Source organism: Carex rostrata, chromosome 9 (assembly GCF_964058835.1).
Source record: "Carex rostrata chromosome 9, lpCarRost1.2, whole genome shotgun sequence".
Classification (NCBI taxonomy): Eukaryota; Viridiplantae; Streptophyta; class Magnoliopsida; order Poales; family Cyperaceae; genus Carex; species Carex rostrata.
This window is the reverse complement of record NC_135926.1, coordinates 1160308-1175870: the sequence shown is the minus strand read 5'-3', so window position 1 is coordinate 1175870 and position 15563 is coordinate 1160308. Positions and strand designations below refer to the sequence as shown.

Genomic DNA, 15563 nt, shown 5'->3' with positions numbered 1-15563 from the left:
TTCTCCATATTAATATGTGTTTTGAGACCAAATTTTATATTTTTTGAAATTTTTTTTTACTACTTTTTTAGATATTTAGAAAATCACTTGATCTGAAAATTCTGGACCATCCAAAAACAGTGATTTTCAATAAATCTAAAAAAATAGTAAAATTTTTTCAAAAAATGTAAAATTTGGTCTCCAAACACATATTAATATGGAGAACAAGATGAACGATTCGGATCGACTGTTAGGATTTGAAAACTCAAATATAGAGCTATAGAACGGTAACAAATCGTAATATGCATAGTAACTCACTCTTAGTTTCATAAATATCTTGCAGATCCCATTGTACCTAGTTTTCAATAGAAAGAATAGCGAGTAAATAATGCAACAGCAGCTAATAATATTATAATAATGCGTTACATTGTATACTATACAGTATACACTATACACCCCATTTGCAAATAAACAGGCAATAAATGAACTTGGATTTTCAATGTTATGTTATACTGGGTTTAGATTCGTCAATAGATATGTTGATAATTTTAACAGCATGTTTCTTATATAAAAAAAAATATTCAAAAAATATTCAAAAAATAAGCTATATTGTTGATCTTATGAATTAATTATGCATCAAATTTAATATTCCATCAAACATCATTAATTAAATATAGATCGTTTTAAGTTCTAGGTTGCTTGATGAACGCTAAAATTTGTAATTTTTTTAAATGTTTTTGCGTGCACAACTTCAATTATTTTTTCAACAACCTCAAATATACTTCACCTAAATTAATTAGTGTGAGCATGTGAGGTTAGAGTGAAGCTAGTAATTATATGGACTTAGAACTATTGTTGCTCACTTACTCCAAGCTATTGTGCTTGTTCTTTGAACTATTGTGCTCACTTCTCTTTTTGAACTTGTTGTGCTCATCTGTCTATTTGTGTGCACCGTAGGAGTGTTGTCTTACCGGTCACAACTTGTATTCATTTATACATTAATTAGACAAAAAATATATTATTCAAATTATTATTTATTTCTTTTTTCTCTCGTCCTTATGCTATTCCAGCCTTCTTTCTGAATAATATATTTTTTAAGCAAAGACATAAAGTCCATTTCATTCATGGAATGTTAAATTACATTAGCTAAAAGGGTGAATAATAAATTTGTGTTTGAGAATTACATTTACATAAAATAATATCATTATTATTCAATAAGTACTTAGGGATCTAGAAAAAAAAGGTTATGGCACGGCATGGCACACGTACTGGTCACGTATCGTGACTCGTGCGATGAGACTATCTTTAAAAAGTTGGTACGACACAGTATATCATGTGAAAGACTGATCACAGGACGGTACATGATCACGCTAGTCATGTATAATTAGTATTATTATATCTTGATCGAATGGTGAATTTTAAATAAACTAATTTAAATTATGAAAAAAAATAGTTAAATGTAATCAAACATAACTTTAATTATTAAATATGATCAAATACAATTAATTATGTTTGAACACGTCATGTATAATCATGATATTTCATGATCATAACATGACTAATATGTCGTAACTATCTTTCTAAATTTAATCACGACACAACACAACACACAACACGTATAAATATAACTTAATAACTATACTGTACGGCACATATTTTAAGATCCCTACTAATTACTAAACAATTGTTGTGAGCGTGAATTATCATGTCTTATTTTGCACGGTTGTTCCTAATTACTTACGATATTAGCACGTAGTATATGACCTATAAGTGCAAATATCTGGGTCTTAAAAATTTAGAAGGGTTGAAACAAAAAAAAGAAGGAAAGAACATAATATGGATACATCATGTGTGGTTACTGGAATTTAAACTCGTCTCCACAACTGTTAAAGTAAATTTTAATTACTAATTTAATTATTAGATTAGAAGCACACATTTAACATTTTTTGAAAGGTAGAACTATATAAAAACTGAAATAAAAATTAAAATTAAATTAAATTTTATTATATATGATTAAAAAAATTGAAATTACAGAATGACTAAGTATTTCTGGACTATAAGTAGATCCATTACTGACCAATTAACTATTATAGCCTTTGCATGACAATTGTACTTAGAGCTTTAGGAGCTTGTACAGCTGGGAACAGAAATGAAACTTTTCGATGGTCAAAAAGGATAATTTGAGATGGAAATTAAACTAAAATGGCCAGCTCAATTAAATTTTGGGAAAAGGGTATTAGCCCATCAGTCAATTAATGAACCGCTATGTGCTGTCAACTACTGTTGTTCAACCATATATCTCAAGAGTTCTAATATAAAAATTACATTATATAGCGGCCAGCAGACTATTAAAAGCACCAAATCATTGTACAAACAATATAATATGAAAATTACATAATATAGCGGCCAGCAGACTATTAAAAGTACCAAATCAGTGTACAAACAATAAGTTACAGAAGACAACCTGAATCAAATTAGCATACATCAGTACAATTAAGGGGGGGGGGGGGGGGGGGGACTTATTTTTTTTGTTTTGTTTTTTGTTTTTTGGAGATGAAATTCTTATTGAAATATTAAAGTTGTATATTATAGGGGGAATTTCACATATCCCCTCAAAAACCTTGATAATACATATGTCCTCCTCTAAAATTCATAATATCATATTTACCCTTCCAAAGTTCGAAACTCACAAATTTACCCAATTTGTATACTTTTATATTAAAACTCATTTTAAATTTATAAATTATTCATTTCACCGAATATTAAAAATAAAAGTCTTCCCTCCCTCTCTCTCTTCTCTTTCTGCGTCATGAGTCAGTTCAAAATAAGAGTAGCGGATATTAGGTTATAATTTAATTGTTTATTCATCTATGATAAATTTATGTGGAAACAAGGATATGACTTCACAATAGTCTTTATCTTCAGTTCAAAACACAAAAAAAAAAAATTAGATAAAAAAGTGGATCAAGCCCTCCAGTTCCATTAACCTCGGACACAAATTGTGCCCTTTTTTTTTCTTTGAAATTTACAAAAAAGAATGAAAAATAGAGAAATGTGAAGAGCAAAATGACCTATACTATGTCAGGAAATAAAGCAGAAACTATAAAACAAAGAAAAAGAAAAAGAAAAAGAAAAAGAAAAAGAAAAAGAAAAGCCAAAATTACAAAACTATACTAGTAAACCATGCGTTGATACTGGTATTTTTGCCAGTGTTCCCCTTTTTTGTTTTATGTTTATCGTGTGAACTAATTGATGTAGGAGTGTGTATCCTCTGAGATATCTCAACTTTTGCGTGACCGACGTGTCTGGTGCTTATTCGGGGATTGTGCAGTGCCAGTATTATTTGTGCTTTGAGATTTGTGCATAATGTATTTGAACAGTTGAGATTTTCCAAAAAAAAAAAAAGCACACTCAAAATTTGAGATATCTTAGAGGATGTAAATTCATTGATGTACTCCCTCTAAACCTCAGCAACCACTGCATTAACTGTCTTCTTATTTTTTGTTACCCTCACAATTGGGTAATTTCAAGCTTTTTGTAGGGGATACATGAAATTCCCCCATATTATAAAAGAACGATTTTGGATTTTTAATTTAACAACACAAAACTAGAATAGTATTTGTAGCTCCACTTTCAAAGGCCCAAATAAAGAGGCTTTCTAACGTAGACTTAATATAGAGGTTTGCTAATACCCTAAACGGGTTATCCGAACCCGGTCCATCCGTATCCGTTACCCGAGGTATTCGTACCCGTGCCCGGGTATAGGCGGGTAAACGGATACACGGGTACGGGTTTGAGACGGACTGGACACCAATATTTGAAAAAAAATCCCTCCAACCCGTACCCGAAACCCGCCTACCCGTACCCGCACCTATTTACCCGAATCCGAACCCGCATCCTTTACCCGTTCTACCCTCACCCTTTACCCGTTTAACCCGTTTAATTTTGAAATTCAAATTTTTTAAAAAAATTCCCGCCGGTAAAAAAGTAAAAACAGAAAAAAATAAATAAATAAAGTAAAAAAAGAAAAGAAAAAAAAACATAAAAGAAAAGAAAAAAAAACAGTAAAAAAAACAGAAAAAAAACCAGAAAAAAAAAAACCGTACCCTACCCGAGACGGGCACGGGTATGAAACGGGTAGGGTGCAGTTTTAAAAAAAAATACCCGTACCCGTTCTACCCGACTACCCGTCCTACCCGTACCCGCCCTACCCGTTACCCGTCCCAGGTTTACCCGAGGTACCCGTACCCTACCCGAGAGCACAACACTAACTTAATATAATCTTAAACCAAATGGCCCAAAACAATATAACTTGAGCTTCTCATCAGAATAAATTCTAATAAGAACTCATTTCAATTCATTAAAAAATTAAAATAATAGAACAGAGTTTATTTGCAAATTATAAGTTTGTTAATCGAATAATTATATATGATGAGAAGAATTCAATGGGTAACCATTGGAAAAATCATTGTTTTTAGAAATTGCTTACTATTTTTTTTTTTTAAGATAAGTACAAAATTATTATTTTTCAACCGTTTAAAAACAGTAATTTTATACTTATTTTAAAAAATAATAAATTTTTTTCAAAAATTATAAAATTTAATCTCAAAACATATTTTAATATGGATATCATATTAAACAGTTCGGATTGATAATTTAGACTTTAAAAACAAAATATAAAACACTAGGCATGATGACATACAAAAAAACATGAAGTGAGGTATTGAAATCCTCCTCTTTCTCTCTCTCTATATATATATATATTCTTTCAATAATTTATTGATAGTGCCATCAAATCCTATTTAGAGATGCATGCACATCATGAAAGAAGAATTCAAGTGATAGTTTTTTTTTTTTTTTTTAAATGACTTGGTAGCAGTGACTCCCAAGTAGAATTGAATGGATAGTCCTATACTCATTGCCACTGCTTGTAAGGCTCGCTCCACAGCCAACCATTCCCACCTGGATCATTGAAACGGTTGTCAGGTGGCTCGGCTTCCTGACGTCACAGCGGCTGTCATTCCCAAGCCAGTGACCGTGTCCAAAACCCAAGTAGAAATACTCTGACAAGGAGACAATCGCCCGGCGCCCGGCACCCGGCTTGCACGATCCAATTGGTTTTCTTGGCCCTGTATTTCCAAGTTTGAAGTACAACGCTCTAAATTGGAAGTGCTGCAGATCTGACCTTCACGACCGGGCCGAATAAACATCCTCCCAATAAACGTTGTGCAATGAAGGGATTGGTCAAGTTGATGAACTTCTATAATAGCTGGTAATGGGTCCCGCCAGCAGAGAGGAAGCGGGTGACAGCTGGGTCAGTTTCCCAGCTGGCAGTGTTGACCTCATCAGCACCAGCGTGGAGGTACCGGTCAGGGAAGAGGATATACATGCAGGACATTACAGTTGCGATTGGATGTACGATCAAATAATATTTGATAACTTCAAATGAAGATAATACATTTATTTCACAAATTAAACCCGTGATAATAAATATTAGACTATGGACGAGAAATCTCAAATAATGATTTGTAGAATCAAGTAGAACTGGAGTGTTTAAGTCCAATAAGTTCTTCTGTGAACTCAACTCTCAAGTTTTTTTGGATTGATTTCAAACAACAAATTCAAACTTTTGAAATTTATTTACCATACGAGTGATGTGTCTTCATGCGAAATTTTTAAAATTTTTGAATTAACTTTGTTAAGAGTCAACAGAGAAAAAAATGTTCAGAAAATAAATATTTTAAAATTAATTTATAAATCTTCTAATTTTGACCGCTTGATTTTATACTAAATTAATTTGAAAATGTAAAATTTTTGTATGTAGACACATCACTCGTTAAGTAGATAAATTTTAACAATTTAAATTTATCATTTGAAGTCAATCCAATAGAATTTAAAATCGAATTCACAAATGAGCTTGATAAACTTGAACACCCTAGTTCTACTCTGTAGAATCTTCTAAATTGCGAATTCATCTGATATTTGTCGATAGTAAAATATCAAAGCACAACTAGTATTCAATACATGAGGCTTATCTTTAAAAAAAAATCATCCTAATAATACAATGAACTTCTGATAAATTTCCTTTAAGATACTCAACACTTCCTTTTCTTCTAACAGTGCACCTCATTTAAAGAAGAATTCAACTCTAAATTGTGTTATAAGGATTTAGAAATTTAACAATGTCACATTAATAGACTAAAAATGCCGGGCAGACAGTGCCGATAGCTAGGTAGTGTCTTGGCTACTCGTTATATATATAGTTACAAGACAAGCGGTCCGTCCCGTCATAATGCTCAGAAACAATTAATGAAATAGGTTAACTCAGCAACCACTGAAGTGAAAGGCCAGACAATGCTTGCGTGATAATTTGTTCTGTAGTTCTTTATAGATGTTGTGTTACTGTCGTGGTTTGGCTTCTGGCTGGAAACAGAAATTACACTGGAAAAAGACTGATGGTGATTCAAGATGGAAATTAACTAAAACCGCCAGCATTGAAATTATGAGAAAGGAATTAGACAATTAATGAAGGTCCCACTTTTTGTTGCCAACTACATTCTGATCAGCTTTTGTTAAAAAAAAAAATTACAATATGAAGACCACATTATGAAAATGGCCAGCAAACTTCAAACAGAACCAAACCGTTGTTAAATATTAAAATCAGAGAAGAGAAAAGAGTTATACTGGTAGTATAAGGAAAATAAATTTTGAAGGTTAGTTGGCCGGCTGCCTATTAACTTGTATAGTAAAAAAATAATGTTTTTACAGCGACTCTATATTACAAGCAGAATTCAAAAGTAATATTTACAATTTATCAACTAACTAAACTAAACTAAGCTCTTATTAAGGTAGCATCAAGTCCGCCCTTGCACTACAGGTTCTGTAATCACTGCTGCGCCAGTGTACCAGTCTCCTGTACCGGTACCGGTACTGGCTTATTCTCCCTAGCGAATACTCTTTGGTTTCTTTCTCACCACAGGGCCCACACGCCCCTGTTATGCATCAAGGCATATGCCGAGGCAGTAGTGAAATTCCCTTGTGCAGTCCAACACCACTGTATTGTCCCGCCCTGAATTTGCTGAACTGAAACATTGAAGAAAGGGACAGTTTTTATCAGACTTGCTAGAAAGAATGATTGGTCCTAATCCCGTTGAATGTGCAAGGTATCCACTATGCCGTACAGTTCTGTTAGAGTTCCAGACCAGTTTCTATGGCATTCAATTATCAGCTTTCACAGCCACTTAGTTAAGAGTGTCTCGTTCTGAGTTGAGATGTTCCGAGTACAGGGAAAAAAAAATTATACTGGTTTCTCATTTGATGCCTAACTGTGCATAATCTTTTGCTATTAAACAAGCCGCAAGAATCTGAAAATATCAGTCTGTCTGTATTGGTTTGTGATGTTGCTTGTTTAATAATGACGATGATGATTCCTCAACAATGATCTGTGCAAATATTATCTGTTTTTCAGTTTAGGTATTATTTACCATTTATTAACAATAAACACCACATGAGCTCTCAAAGAAGCTCAATTAAATTTTACAAAAAAAGAAAAGAAAAAAAATCATATTCAACGAATGAAGGACCCAAAACAACAACACATGGGACCACAAGTATAAACTGAAATGCTGAGAACAGTGGGTAAAGATTTCATTCTCCATTCTTTGCTTTTATTCAAATTTGTATGAAGCCGGTACCTATTTCCTGAAATTTTCTCCTTGACATAGACTGGAATGTAACTTTCTACCCGCATCTTAAAACAAGTACTCGGTAGACATTCAATTTATTTGTATATTTCCCCGCAAACAGCAGTCCACAAATATACTATATTAATATATTATGTCACATTTTATCTATAGCCATATGTCTACTGAGCAGGTATATACTGTAGGTGAGATGTCAGGACATCCTACCTGAAACAGCCAGCATAAGTTACTTCATTTACTGCTCTAAATTACACATGCCAGGATGGAACACACACCAAAGAGGCTGGATCGGCTCAGCACGTATCCCCCTGCTGACCATCCTATACCGCCATTCGTTCAACCGGTTAGTCGCCTCAGCATACCTTTTTTTTCCCTCTGAATCTCTATTGCCTGACCACAGAACCTCCGCCGCTGCTGAAGTCCGGGGCCATAACTTGGCGTCCAGCACCATCTCATCAGCCTGCTCCGACCAAAGAGCGACCTCACCACCTAACACCCTCTTAGCTTCCTCCTCAGTCAAATTATGTAATATGTCATAGTCGTATATTCTTTGCCACGACTTGTAAGGGGCACACCACGACCCACCATCCCCACCTGGGTCATTAAAAAGGCTATCAGATGGCTCAGCTTCCTGTACATCATACCGGCTGTCATTCCCGACCCAACCACCCTGCCCACAGTCCAAATAATAAAAATTCGATGAGGAGACTATCGCTCGGTACCCGGCTTGCACAATCCGTTTGGTGTTCTTGGCCCTGTAGTTCCATGTTTGGAGTATAGTGCTCTCAGTTGGAAGTGCTGCAGGTCCGACCTTTACATCAGGACCCAATAACACGTCTTCCCAATAAACCACTGTGCGATTCAGAGTGTCTGTAATGTAAGGATGGGTTAGATTGATGAACTTCTCCAATAGCTGGTCATATGTCCCCCCGTCTGAGATGAAGCGGGTGACACCTGGGTCAGTATCCCAGCAAGCAGTGTTGACCTCATCACTACCGGCATGGAGGTATTGGTCAGGGAAGAGGGTGGACAAGTCATGTAGAACATTACGTACGACCTGGTAGGTTTTGGGATGGAGCGGGTTCAACTCACCCGTACCCGGTTCAGCTGCTAGAGCTGGCTTTCCTGCTGGAGCCCAAAATCTGTTCGCACAAGTGACTATTTCAGGATATGCCTCTGCCCATGATGCTGTGTGACCTTCAAGGAATAATAGCATACACGTTGAGAGTGAGTCCAGAAAGGAGAGGCTAACCACTAATCAGGCAAGACTAGGTGGGTTTAGAACCACAACTTCCATTAATTTATTTGCCAAAGGCACCCAGCACTTTTACTTTTGTAAATGGCATCCAATATTTCTAATAGATAATGTTTGTAATCTGTATAGACACCCAGCACTTTTACTTTTGTAACTGGTATCCAATATTTCTAGCAGAGAATGTTTGTAATCTGTTAAGGCACCCAGCACTTTAACTATGTGAGGCTGGTAAGGTCACAAATTCAAGAAATGTTAGTTTAACTTGAAAAGGCAATAATGTACTTCAGAAATATTCACTTTTGTCCAACTTGTCTGACCGTACAAACACAACATTAGATACTTCTAAAAGTTCTATTTACATGATAACTAATTGATTTGCTTGAAATTTACATGTAAGCCAGTCAACATTTCTCATACAATCAATTGGAATCGATGTTTGATCAGTCGTGACCTATTCCATGGTAGTTACTTAAAATCCTTTCTTAGTTTAGAAGGCAGTTGAGCAGAAAAGTACTTGATGTCAAGTATTTGTACTAAGCTGGTAAATTATTGTAGCTGCCTGTAACCAGGCGGTAATACTGAATTAATCACAAAACAAGTAAGAAACATATATCACAAACCCATTACAAGTTTAAGCAAATTCCTGGGCACTAACCTGGCATGTCAATCTCAGGTACAACTCGAACTCCACAACTGAGTGCATATTGGATAATCCGCTTTACATCCCAGATCGAGTAATTCATGCCAGACCCATAAGATCCCTGCGCTGCCAACTCCGGTTCAGATGGCAGTACAATCGGAAACGATTGCGAATCCGTAATGTGCCAATGAAACACATTCATCTTGTTATAACTCATGGCACGGATTGTTCGAAGGATACTGCGAACAGAGTAGAAGTTTCTCGAAGTGTCTAATAATAACCCACGGTGGGTGAAGATCGGCTTGTCGAAGATCCGCAGCCCGATAGGGACGACAGGCTGGTGGCCCCATGCAAGCTGGGAGAAGGTTTCCAGTCCACGCATGGCACCCCATGGAGTGGCAGCGGTTAGAGTGGCGCCCGAGGATGAAATGTAGAGGTCATATGATTCGTCAACCCCTGACTGGAGAGGGACGGAGAGGTCGGAAACAGAGAGGTGGAGGGAGAAAAGGAAGGAGCTGGAGAGGTTGACTACCGGAGGGATGATTGGACGGTGTCGCTCGGAGAGAATCAAGCGGGTGTAACGGGTAATGGCTATGTGGAGGTATCTGTGGGAAGAGAAATCGGGTTCTATGGAGAAGAAGGGGGAGAGGGGGATGGCAGCTGGGATAGGCCAGGAAATGGAGGTGGGCTTAGGCCAGATGTTGAGTGTAGAAGAGAGAGAAGAGATTGGTAAGAGGAGGAGAAAGAGGGAGAAGGGTAGAAAGGTTTTTGTGGCCATTGAAGCCGATGGAGTTGGCACTATACTGCATTCAAGCAAAAATTGACTTCTATAGCAGACGATGCGTACTCTTCGGAGAAAGCCCGAGGTTCCAGAAAACTATTTCTTTTTTGGACCATACTGTCCTTTCTTCGAAAAGGAAACCAATAATGTTGTATTTTAAAATCATTAAAAATTGAAAAAAGAAATTTTTGTTGACCCGGCAATTAATTACCTAGGGGCCTGTTAGGAGAAAATTTATACCAATTCTGTTTCTCTGCACAAAGCTTTTGGGCCTGAGAAAAAAAAAAAAATCTTACTGCTTCCGATTTCGTGCTTTATTTCAAATTTCTCTGTCCCCACTCAACAAAGATAATTTAAAATTTTTAATCGGCTTTATTTTTCAAACAGTTTCAAATTGTTTCTCTTTTATTAATTGTGCAAGGAAGTTTTAGTTTTTATTAAACAAATTAGACAAATTTAATTAAGTTTTTTTATGTTTTTGACGGGTTAGCACTATACTCCATTCAATCAAAAATTGACTATGGTTTTGCAGCATACAAAAGTACACTTTGCAAAAAAAAAAAAAAATTACAGTATTAGCTTTTGATTAAAATAGAAAATTCATTACTTTATTTATTAATGACTAGATTAAATGAAGTTAGTGTTTTTCGAAATTGGTAGAAAACTCAAATGTACTGAATAAAAAATATATTTAGCTATATGATAAAATTATAGTATGGCATGAACAGTAAGAAACATAAACAAATCTATACTTCAAATGGTTTATATAAAGTATTAAAGTCAAATATTTTTTTATTCTTTATTTTTGGCTTTATTTAATTATATATATTTTTGTTTAGTAGATAAATATCAATAATTCGCAATGTCATTTGAACATGAGACCAAAAAACTTTATTTTTTGTATTACAATACTTAGTTTCCTACTCTTATTATTTTATTTTTTTGCATTGTTTATAGGTTGTTTATTTTATATACTTGAGAGTAAAATTATTGATTTTTCAATATTAGAAAATGACTATAAAATTTGTGTACCATTTTCAATTTCTCTGTCATTGTTTCAAATTAATCTTCTGCCTATCAAATCAATAATGAACTCTCTCCCAGCAATTAGGGTTTGGTGATACGGTCACGTAATCTTTCTTTAAAAGCATCGTATTTCAAAGTTATGAGAGAGACTCGAACTTTCGATCTTTGAGTAACTACGGTCTTAGAAAAAATTTCTCTTAATCAACTGTAATACCGTCTCATGGCCCCCATCTCAATCCTGTCACATAATCTTTTTATTAAAATTTTGTACCCTTTTAAAGATTCATCACTTGTATTAAATTATGTCCTCAGTGTTGTGTGAGCTAAAATCGAGCTATTAAAATCCGCACCCGATAATTAGTGAGGTACTAATTAATACGAGGATTTTGCTTGACTATATCATTATTTTATGAAAATTTAGAATTGATTTTAGTTATTCTATTAATTAACGAAATATGAAAAAAATAAAAATATATGATATATTCACTTGAATATCTTGAATTAAAAAAAATTTATATATGTGCTGAAATTAATAAATTAATTGAAATAATAAAAAATAAATAGTCGTGTAGAAACTGTATTTTGTAATATCTGAGGTCTCACTAAAAAGTAGTATCTAAGGCATCAGTTAACCATAAAAAGTTGTAAGATAAAGAGAGAAAAGTAAAAAGAAAAAGAAAGAAATAAAAATCGAATAAAGCCACACACAGGCACAAACTAAACTTTTTTTTACAGCTGACTTCTCCTGATCTGTAGTGAACCATCGTATTCGCTTTGTATGTCAGCAGCAATCCCCTTGCTGTTTTCCTTTCCTCTCTAAATATTCTCCCACACCTTCCCTCCAAATCACAAAACTTGGTTTTGTGGGTCCGTTTGAATGAGCCAAGGAAAGACCTTCAAGGTATGAAGGTCAATTGATCTCTATTTATTTTCAAAAAATTTGTACTTCTATATAATTTTCTATATAATTTTGAGTAAAATGTTATAAATATGTAAAATTGATCTTCATTTGCAGCATTAAAATTTTATGCAATTGACCTCCATTCAAAATTGACCCTCCATAGCTTGAAAGTCTAGCTCTGGCTCTGGCAACTATTCCGAACTACTATTTGATATTTGGATGTGTTAAGATTAGCAACTAGGACTATTTTTTGTTTGTCATTTGTGTGTTAGCATGTTATTATACTAATCTAATAAAAAAATAAGTTACTAACTATTCTCAATTTTAAATTAACTCACTATTCTCACTGATCCAACCAAAAGTTGGATTGTCTGAATTCTTCTTACTTTCTGATTTGGGGAGCTGAGGTGGCCTATCTTTCCTCTTGAAAGTAAGTAGATTGCTGCAATTCTAGCACAAGGCCTGTGATGTATCTCAGTATCTCCTGACTTGCTGGTTGAATTGACATCCCCAAACATATGCCCTGCTATTTCTGCATTTTGTCGACATATTTGCACATGTTAGGTATTGTCATCCTTTCTTCCGTAGAGCAACCAATACTTCATTAATGATGCTAATCATAGAATAGTTGCTAGTGGATGCCTATAACAATTATATTGATGGTGATTATTAATGTATCTTTTTTGGGCATTATATAATTCTTTGACTGAACTGCCGGAATGGGTCTTGGTCCTCTTGGAAGAGGCAAATAAAGACAAGCTTATAATTTTACAGTCAAGAATTATATAATTTTCTAGATCTCTGATTTGCTCATCACTGAAGACTTTCGGGGATAAGCGCCATGTAATTGTATTAAGAGAGAAAGTTCACATCTTACAAAAGAGATTACAAATATAAAGCAACTATCGAAAATTACAAATATAACGCATCACTGTTGGATATCCATTTAGCAATATCTAATCCACATCTTCATCTCCTGCCATGCTCGGTGCTTAGCCCTGAAGTTAAACAGCAAAAGGAACAAGACAGTCATTTAATTTTTCTTTTATTTCTTTAGAATGTTATAATGGCTAAGTTTAAAACGTTTTTTTTTCCGATCTCTAGAACAAATGACTCAGTTTTTCGATTTTCAAATTAAGTCCAAACAGTCGATCCAAACCGTTAGATGTTCAATCTATATTAAAATGTGCATGTAGACCAAATTTTAAATTTTTTAAATTTTATTTACTATTTACTAAGATGATTAATAGTGCAGAATTTTAATAAAATTGTTGTCGGTTTAATTATTTGCTTCCTTTAAAACAGATAATTTGGCACCACGCTGCTAATGATTTAATTAATATGTCTACACAATTGCACCAAGATGATGAATATAAATATATATATATATATATATGATGAGGTTTCCAATGCCTCATTTTTTTTATACCTCATCATACCTCATATTTTATATCTTTATTTTCTTCATATTCAAAGTCTAAATTGTCGATCCGAACCGTTCAACATAATATCCATACTAAAATATGGTTAGGGATGAAATTTTATAATTTTTGAAATTTTTTTACTATTTTTTAACATGGGTAGAAAATCACTGTTTTTTGAACGGTTCAAAAACAGTGATTTTGTACCTATCTTAAAAAATAGCAAAAAAAATCAAAAAAATATAAAATTTCATCTCCATGCATATTTTAGTATAAATATTTTGTTGAACGGTTCGGATCGACAATTTGGACTTTGAAAACTAAAATATAAAATATGAGGTATGAAAAAATGAGGCATTGGAACCCTCCTCTCTCTCTCTCTCTCTCTCTCTCTCTCTATATATATATATATATAGAGTCCGGCTAAATTGCTGCTGGCAGCAGTTCTGCCCAAGTGCTGTCGGGGCTATATTTAGCCGTGTGATGTCTAAACAACAAATCCAAACCGTTAGATGTTTAATCTATATTATAATCTACTTGGAGATCAAATTTTACATTTTTTGGAATTTTTTTACTATTTATTAAACTGGTTTGAAAACCGCTATTTTCAATGCTGCAGAAATTTACTGAAAACAGCGGTTTTCAAACCAGCTTAATAAATAGTAAAAAAATTTCAAAAAATGTAAAATTTGGTCTCCAAGTAGATTATAATATAGATTAAACATCTAATGGTTTGGATTTGTTGTTTGGACATCACACGGCTAAATATAGCCCCGGCAGCACTTGGGCAGAACTGCTGTCAGCAGCAATTTAGCCGGACTCTATATATATATATATATATATATATATATATAGTCACTTAGGTATTATGTCATTTAATGTAGGTGCCATGTGTCATCGCTTGCATTTTTTATTTCTACTGAAACGATAGAATTTATTATTATGTTTCTTTTCTTTCAGAACAGTGTCACAATTTTTTCTCTTTCTATTCTTCAATTATCTGTAATAGGGCTACAAACGAATCGGACCGAATCGAACTTATTTCAGTTTGAGTTTGATTTGAATTAATTTTGAACTAAGTTTGTTTTGAATTAATTTTGAATCGAATTTTTTACGAACTCAATTTCGAATCTTTTACGAATTTTTTTACGACAAGGAAGAGTGAACGTAGTCGCCGAAAGCGAAAGGTGAAAGTTGTCTAGAATTTTAGAATTGATGGCGAGGGTTACGACTTACGAGTTATGGCTTATGGTTGGACGGCCTTATGTTTTAATTTTTAAGTCATCAGCAGAAATCAACGGTTCACGTTACTTTGATATTCGAACTATAATAATTTGCGAACTTTTTTCGAACGAACCAAGTCCAGTTTGAATTTGATTTGAATTAATTTCGAAATATTTCGAATCAAATTTTTTACAAACTTTTTCGAATTAAACTCGAATCAAATCACGAACTACGAATTTTTTGTGCAGCCCTAATCTGTAATATTAATAATCCTCCAAAATAATCTACCCATCTGACGTCATGATAAAAAAAAAACAGTAGTTGGATAAGAAAAGACATTTCTAGTTAAGAAAATAATTTTTTGACCATGCGGAAAAAATTATAGAAAATGACATGGGTAACCTTAACATTTCTGATAAATTAAAATTTCATATAAAGTTATATTTGTATAAAATTAGAGACGAAAATATTTCGGCAATGGTTATCACTTAGGGCCTGTTCGGCCGACAAATGAAAATGAGCGCGGGCACGAGATTTGAACTGAAAAACACTGTTCCCGTGAGAAAAAAAAAATTCAGTTGAACTGAATTTTTTTTTTCCACATAAATAGTGATTCGACCGGCCCTTATCAGT

At 34.0% G+C, this 15563-nt stretch overlaps 1 protein-coding gene across 3 annotated transcripts; it reads right to left on the bottom strand.

The window, feature by feature from the left end:
* Nucleotides 1-6667: 6667 nt before the first annotated feature.
* Nucleotides 6668-10392, bottom strand: HEXO2 (beta-hexosaminidase 2). Of its 3 annotated transcripts, none has more exons than XM_078308423.1 (3): nt 9593-10392; nt 7890-8879; nt 6668-7240 (listed from the first exon to the last, which is right to left on the bottom strand). In XM_078308423.1, exons 1-2 carry the CDS (start codon nt 10353-10355, stop codon nt 7918-7920), a joined length of 1725 nt encoding a protein of 574 aa, XP_078164549.1. In that variant the 5' UTR covers nt 10356-10392; the 3' UTR covers nt 6668-7240; nt 7890-7917. The 3 variants fall into 3 exon arrangements, with proteins under 3 accessions (XP_078164549.1, XP_078164550.1, XP_078164548.1); XM_078308424.1 differs by having other exon boundaries at nt 6669-7062; XM_078308422.1 differs by lacking the exon at nt 6668-7240 and having other exon boundaries at nt 7656-8879.
* Between the last annotated feature and the right edge of the window lie 5171 nt (nt 10393-15563).

What these genes read in the sequence shown, in the direction of transcription:
- HEXO2 (XM_078308423.1), bottom strand. Translation starts at nt 10,355, where the DNA reads ATGGCCACAAAAACCTTTCTACCCTTCTCCCTCTTTCTCCTCCTCTTA. An exon ending in ACCTGAGATTGACATGCCAG is followed by an intron (nt 8,880 to 9,592) that starts GTTAGTGCCCAG and finishes TATTCCTTGAAG; the next exon opens with GTCACACAGCATCATGGGCA.